Source organism: Pseudochaenichthys georgianus, chromosome 4 (genome assembly GCF_902827115.2).
Source record: "Pseudochaenichthys georgianus chromosome 4, fPseGeo1.2, whole genome shotgun sequence".
NCBI lineage: Eukaryota > Metazoa > Chordata > Actinopteri > Perciformes > Channichthyidae > Pseudochaenichthys > Pseudochaenichthys georgianus.
The window spans coordinates 521,076-528,438 of NC_047506.1; the positions used below are offsets into that span (position 1 = coordinate 521,076).

Below are 7,363 nucleotides of genomic sequence, written 5' to 3' on the forward strand. Positions count from 1 at the left end.
GTACAAGATCTGAGTACTTCTACTTTGACTAAAATACAAGATCTGAGTACTTCTACTTTTACTCAAGTACAATATCTGAGTACTTCTACTTGTACTCAAGTACAAGATCTGAGTACTTCTACTTTTACTCAAGTACAAGATCTGAGTACTTCTACTTTTACTAAAGTACAAGATCTGAGTACTTCTACTTTTACTCAAGTACAATATCTGAGTACTTCTACTTGTACTCAAGTACAAGATCTGAGTACTTCTACTTTACTCAAGTACAGTATCTGAGTACTTCTACTTTACTCAAGTACAAGATCTGAGTACTTCTACTTTACTCAAGTACAAGATCTGAGTACTTCTACTTTTACTAAAGTACAATTTCTGAGTACTTCTACTTTTACTCAAGTACAAGATCTGAGTACTTCTACTTTTACTCAAGTACAAGATCTGAGTACTTCTACTTTTACTCAAGTACAAGATCTGAGTACTTCTACTTTTACTCAAGTACAAGATCTGAGTACTTCTACTTTTACTAAAGTACAAGATCTGAGTACTTCTACTTTACTCAAGGACAATATATGAGTACTTTTACTCAAGTACAATATATTAGTACTTTTACTTTTACTCAAGTACAAGATCTGAGTACTTCTACTTTACTCAAGTACAATATCTGAGTACTTTTACTCGAGTACAATATATTAGTACTTTTACTTTTACTCAAGTACAAGATCTTAGTATTTCTACTTTTACTCAAGTACAAGATCGGAGTACTTCTACTTTACTCAAGTACAAGATCTGAGTACTTCTACTTTACTCAAGTACAACGTCTGAGTACTTCTACTTTACTCAAGTACAAGGTCTGAGTACTTCTACTTTTACTCAAGTGCCAGATCTGAGCGCTTCTCCCACCTCTGCCCTCTCTTCCTCTTGCCCTCATGCTGCCTTGCCCATGTGACCTATTCCTTATCTCCGTGTTGCCTCTCTTATGTAACACTGTGTTCATCCCCACTTCTTACGCCCTGTATGTCCTCCCCTCCTCATCCAGTGGTCTCCAGGAGTCGTTAAACCAGAACTTCCTGCTGGTCATCAGCCACCGGGAGGCCCAGAGGGACTACAGTCTCAACTTCCCCGGCTCCAAAACCATACAGGAGGTACGACACACACCATGCAGCACATCACACACTCCCTTTATAAGCCCGGACACACACACACACACACACACACACACACACACACACACACACACACACACACACACACACACACACACACACACACACACACACACACACACACACACACACACACACACACACACACACACACACACACACACACACACACACACACACACACACACACACACACACACACACACACACGGTCTCAGTAACTCACCCTCACATGCATAATATTATTGTACCTGCTTCTAGTTTCCCGTAACACAGCTTTCTTTCCGGTCGCCAAACATTGCTCGTCTATCTCAGCCATCGATTTATTATTCATCACAAATGATCACATTTCCGAGCACATAATTACTCTCACAGCTGCGGCCTGATACCACCCCCCCTTCCTCTCCCCACTCCCCCTCTCCCTGCGTCTTTCTCCCTCTCTCAGCAGTCTAGAGGGCGATTTTAAATACTGAACATTGTTTAATCTGGGCATGCGGGAGCGGTGGAAACAGACAGTCCATTGATTGTCCTCGTAGGAAACTAAACGGCAGCCTCTGAAATATTAATAGCAACTCATACTGGCCCCAGTGTGACGGCAGTGCACTTATTGACCATTAGTTATTCAATCCAAATAGCTTTATTGGCATGACCATAATGACACATTGCCAAAGCTTTGTACAATTAGGACATACACATACAAACTGATGAGTATATTGTGTATACATGTTATTACTGTGTGTGCTTGCTTGCCTAAATGATTAGATATAAGATAAGACACATCCCATGAAAGGTTACCCCCACAGTGTGTGGCTTGCTGCCACAGGTGAGGCGAAGTACGCTCCCCAAAGACTGATCAGGTAAACGAGAGGTGTCCATTATGGATTTAACCTCACATGTTGATCATTTGCACCATATCTAGGGTTATAGAAATGTCAGTCTTTAGCTGTTTTTAGCCCCACCGCCATCATTTTGGACGTTATGTTTTTGAGCTCTGTTCAAAAAGTACTGGCGCAATTTTAATAAAACTGGGTGGCAGGGGAATGACCCGGGGAGTAACCGCTTACATTTTTGAACAGATACGTCATTTATTACTTATTCACATCGGGGCTTTTGTGCTGCATTCTGTGGCGTCAGAATAATCAGAACGGGGAAGTCCCCGTAATATTAAATGGCGTTTAATTGACCCGGTGCTTTGCGACTAACTAATTAGTGCAATAAACCATACAACTCATAACTGTAAGAAACCTGCATGTACTTTTCATTTAAATAAGCAAAATCAATGTGAGTGCTGGTGCATTACTCTTAATTGACCCATTCTTTAAATTACTACAACAATTGAAGTGTGTTTGAGTGTTGACCAGAGGTCGCGCTAACCGAATATTCTCCGCCTATGACGGATTTCTTTATAACAATGATGGACAAATCTGAAAGCAGAACAAACTCGGAACAGCACCAAAGTTTCCCCGCAGCGAGGCTCCGGTGTTATGCCGTGTTATGCGCGCCCTCCAAAAAGGAAATGATACCGTTTCCAAACCTAACTGCGCCGAACAGATCATTGAAATGTCTGTGAGTTTTCGCTTTACGCTGCGCACGCTCCCGCGAGGTGCAGCAGCCATGCATAACACGAGCATGCTCCCCCCCCCCCCCTCGTCAGAGTTGTGTAAAGGCCGACGGGTAATTCTGGATTTTGACGGAAGTTTTAGGATCCTGTCCGTCAAAAGTCTAGCTCTACCTCTGGTGTTGACTAAGGTGCCGTGGAAACAGGTGGAGTTCTTTTAAAAGCTCGTGGACCAACATTGGAGGATTCCCAACTAAAAGTAATCATCCCACAGTGTAGATTTACTACAGTACCTACACGTAAAAGCTGTGCATCACATACGTAACTTAAGCAAAAGTATTGGCAGAAAAATATATTTAAGTATCAAAGTGGCCATTTTAAAATGATATATATTATATCCCTGGTTGAAATGATTCATGTTACATTTTGCAGCCGGTAAAAGACGACTCAACACTAATAACTTGTCATATTGCCAGGTATCTCCAGCCCTGATAGTACATCATAGTGTATTAGCTGGTTTCATTGTTGCGTTTCAAAATGTTTACGTCGTAAGAAGTACGATATTAGCTGCCAAAATGTATAGTTTAATGTCTGCAAGTATAAAGTAGTATACAATGAAAATACTCAAGGATAGAACATGTACCTAAAAAATATACTTAAGTCGAGAACTTTGTTTAGTACATTTAGTAAACGGGGACCTTCCGAGCAGCGCATGAATGCCCCGTTGGCCTCCCCGGGGTGCCGTTCGTTCGTTTTACTTCTTCAGAGTCTCCATGTTTTAACATCCAGCTAATTATTTACTTTCCAGCCGCAGCGAAAGGTGTTCCTCTTACGCTTCTTCGCTCTCTGCGTCCTCTCAGCGTGGGTGAAGATTACACTAATAATAATCAGGCTACTCGCCGGGCTTGTAATGGTGGTAATTGAACAGATTAGTACAAACTGGAGCAGGCAGTTTCTCTCCCTCGCTATTCCTTCTCCTCCTCCCGCCGTCTTCTCTCTCACCCTCTTCTCAGGCAGATGGTTTTGATGAGCACCCACTGTGAACCTTAAGTGTTTCTGCTGGGATTACAAACACTGGGGAGGGGTCCCTGCAGTGTGGGAGGGGGGAAGCATGGACACAGAAAGGAGGCAAAGGACTGTTGGCTTGGTGGGGGTGCTGTAAGAGGCCATAGGGGACGGAGAGGGGACAATGTGGGCTTAAACAGGCCTTCATGTCGCGCTCCTTTCCTTACGCATGCTTGTCTTTAGGCATCTCAAGGCCCCCTGCGGGGAACATGAGGCCCACGACTTTAACCTGCAAAGGTCTGCACCCTGTTTGCCCCATGTTGACCACGCTCTTTATTATTTACTCTTTAGCCAGGGAACCGGCGTCCTTCCTTTTTTATTGCTGCAACGTGTTGGCAAATAATATCAGAAACGGAATCCGGCTAATTGCTAAGGAGGTTTTCAAATACGACAATTACTTTGGCGCACAACATAAACAGTCAGATTATCATTATTATATTATTATAATAAACAAAAATAGGATTATAAACCATTTAAAAAAAAAAAATAGAAATGTGTACAAAAAGCTTAAGAATAGAGAAAACTAATGATATATTAACGTGAAATAATATATACAATACATCCCAATGAAAGTGGAGAGGTTAAGAAGTCTCCATAATGTCTGTTCCAGTGACGATCAGGGAGGCAGACGGTGGCCACACATTTAAGAGCAGGTTAAAGGCTTTCCGTTTTAGTGCAGCGTCCCGTTAAGACTGGTTTTATACGTCCTCACGGACCCTCCGTGTTATGGAATTGTATTCATCGTACTCCAACTGTATTTGTGTCATCGTGTTAGTTCCTTTTTAAATTGGTATCTTCACATTGATCTTGTTCGCTGTGCCTCGGTGCAAAGTATACTGTTGTAACAGGTGTAACTTAAACCGAGAGTACACACCATGTGGGGAACATCTCTAAATGTCAGAGCGGCGAGCTACAGGTGCGACAACAGTAGACGAAGATGAATAGTAAATGTGGAGGAACATAGTAAAGCTGTTTCAGGATCCATGTTGAGTTAGTTTGTGAAGATTTAAAGCAAAAACAATAATAACAGACCAAGACAACAAGAGGCAGTCCCGACATCAGAAGAAGACTTAAGAAGGCAACAAAGAAGTAACAGCATATTCAGTCGGCCTGACTCCCCTTTCTGCTCAAACTGTGTCCACTCTCAGACACATATGGACTCCACTACAGAGCACCTCTCTCTCCTTTCTCCCCTTTGTCTTAGCTGGAGACGAGCCGATGGTCCCTGCTTGTGCATATCAATGGGAGAGAGTCCTGTCTTCTTGTTTGTCTTTGCCAAAGGCTCTGGCTTTGCCTTGTGGCTCTCAGGGATCTGCCCTTGCCCCTCCCTTTCGATCCCTTCATTCTCCATCTTCCCCTTCTCTCCCTTCTTTCTTCTCCCTCCCTGGACTGTGTGGACTCTGATTGGCATTACCAGACAAGAGTGTGGGGGTAAGTTGCTGGCTAGCTTCTGAGCTAAGCTGCAGAGCAAATGTTTGCCAGCGAAGTAGAGGGTAAGAATGGGGATGGCTGCTGGTTTCGGGGTGTCCGTGACCAGAGCAGTTGTCCTGGGGATTTCCCTCCTCTGGGCCTGGGCCCCATCTCCACTCCGCAGCTGGGAGACACAGGGAGAGATCCAGGGCTGCAGAGCAGAGAAGAAGGGAAGGTCGGATCGAATAAAATAATGAAAGAAAAGGCATCTGGCGCCTCAGGGAGACGAAGAAAGACAGCGAGAGAGAGCTTGTGACTGTTTAACGGAAACCTTTCCCCCTCTTTGATTCGCTTCCAGCCCGGGATTACAGGCCATTGGCATTTACAATGATTGGATCATTAATTCTGCCGTGAGGCGTTTCGCCCAGCAGCCCAGCACCAGTCTAACTCATGGTGTGTGCAACTGGCTCGTGACACCCCCGTCTCATCTCAACACACAAATCAACAGCTCCATATTTGTTACTAAGACTTGGATTTAAATCCTTTACATTTTAGTGTCTTTATACCCGAGTCGCTTTGGTGCCATGTTCTGCAGTTTGCATCCAGCCGTGAAGTGCACGACGTTTCAATAAATGCACATATCAGATGTACAATAAAGTATACATATGAATAAATGTATTTTGGTAAAAGCATATACATATAAGCTGCAGGGTTTATTACGCTGTGTACAGCCCGGTGTCATATATTCTTAAAATACTCATTTTTAAAAACACGTCTTCAGCTTTGAATTCTCAGTAAATCTAAAACTAGTGAATGAAATACAATTGTGTTTGTTTGTTGCAGTCCATGCATGTTCTCCGTGAGATGGCAGCAGTGGCAGACAGGGGGCAGCATCAGACTTGATTGCTGCTCACATGCTGCGGCCATCACGTGCAACGCTTTGCAACAAAAACTGAAGCTACCTGCGGAATCACAGACGAGACATTGTGTCACCCCGCGTCTCCATTCGTCGGTTGTTTTCGATGTATGGTTGCATCAGAGTCTCCTCACTGCCGCGTACCTTTCCGATGGTGTCTGCTCGTGTAGTTTCAGGTGTGTTTTGTCTGTTGAGTCCAGGTTGTCCTCCGCCAGGTGCCTTTCTCTGTCCGTCTGTCTCCCCCTTCCTCCTCCGCCACCTCTCACCTTCGTCCTCTCCATGGTGGGCGTCAGTTTGTTGTTTCTCTGATGCTGCTTTAACCCCTGACTGCTGCCTCTTCATTACTAGTGTTTATGCCTCTCCTTTCCTCCCTCTTTCCCCCTCTGTTCGTCTGCTGGCCAGCCGGTCAGTCAAATCCCTGTCGTCCGGCTGGTCAAACACAGATATTACACTCTGTAATAACACTGGCCACCCGCTCTGACCCCGGTCTGCCTTCCCGGCCGTGGCTTCTCTTCATAAGAGAGGCGGCGAGCGGTGTGCTGTGGGATTTACGATGGAAAGACAAAAGGGTGGACTGTGCCACTCATTTATTATTGTTCTTTTATTTGTTTCTCAACCTTGTTTGTCCTTTTAGATTGCTTTGCTGTGCCAGGCCCAGCACGAATGAAATATCGCTTCCTCAAGAGGTTGACAAGTTTGATAAAAGTATTTACTGTTGCCTTTAATAAAGAGATATCATATTGTAATATAATCAGATCTGTAAGCGGCCCCTAATGTGTTCTCTCATACACCTACAGAAGTCAATATAAGGGCTGTGTGATTAAAACAACAACAACAACAACAACAACAACCGTATAATGATTATTACGACAGATATTGCTATTATGAACATTTTTCACATTTAAAAATATAATGAAATAAGCAAGTTTATTTATATAGCCCCTTTCAACACAAAGCAATTGAAAGTGCTTTACAAACATGAAAGACATTAATGGCATTTCAAAGCGGTCATTAAAAAGCAAAGATAATAAAATACTTCCAAGAGGATCTGTACCCAATAAGGATTTTTTACTAAGTCCGAAGTAGAATACTCGCACCATAATGCTTCAACTGGATACTTTCACATTGTTTTCTATCAACAAATTGTGTTTACTGCGATGTGAATGTTGCAGATTGTGACTTCGACACCCCTAGTACATTTGCAGATGGAAAATGTGGCTGAACCGATAGTTTGAAGAAGAAGGACCCCGGCAG

General features: G+C 43.4%; 1 protein-coding gene across 1 annotated transcript in view; it reads left to right on the forward strand.

Annotated features, from left to right (window-relative positions):
• Positions 1 to 7,363, forward strand: part of faf1 (Fas (TNFRSF6) associated factor 1) — a 78,441-nt gene that overhangs the window by 22,347 nt on the left and 48,731 nt on the right. Inside the window, exon 5 of the mRNA XM_034081207.2 lies at positions 1,034 to 1,139. Within this exon, the coding sequence (XP_033937098.1) occupies positions 1,034 to 1,139 (106 nt within the window). The remainder of the gene's footprint in view (positions 1 to 1,033; positions 1,140 to 7,363) is intronic.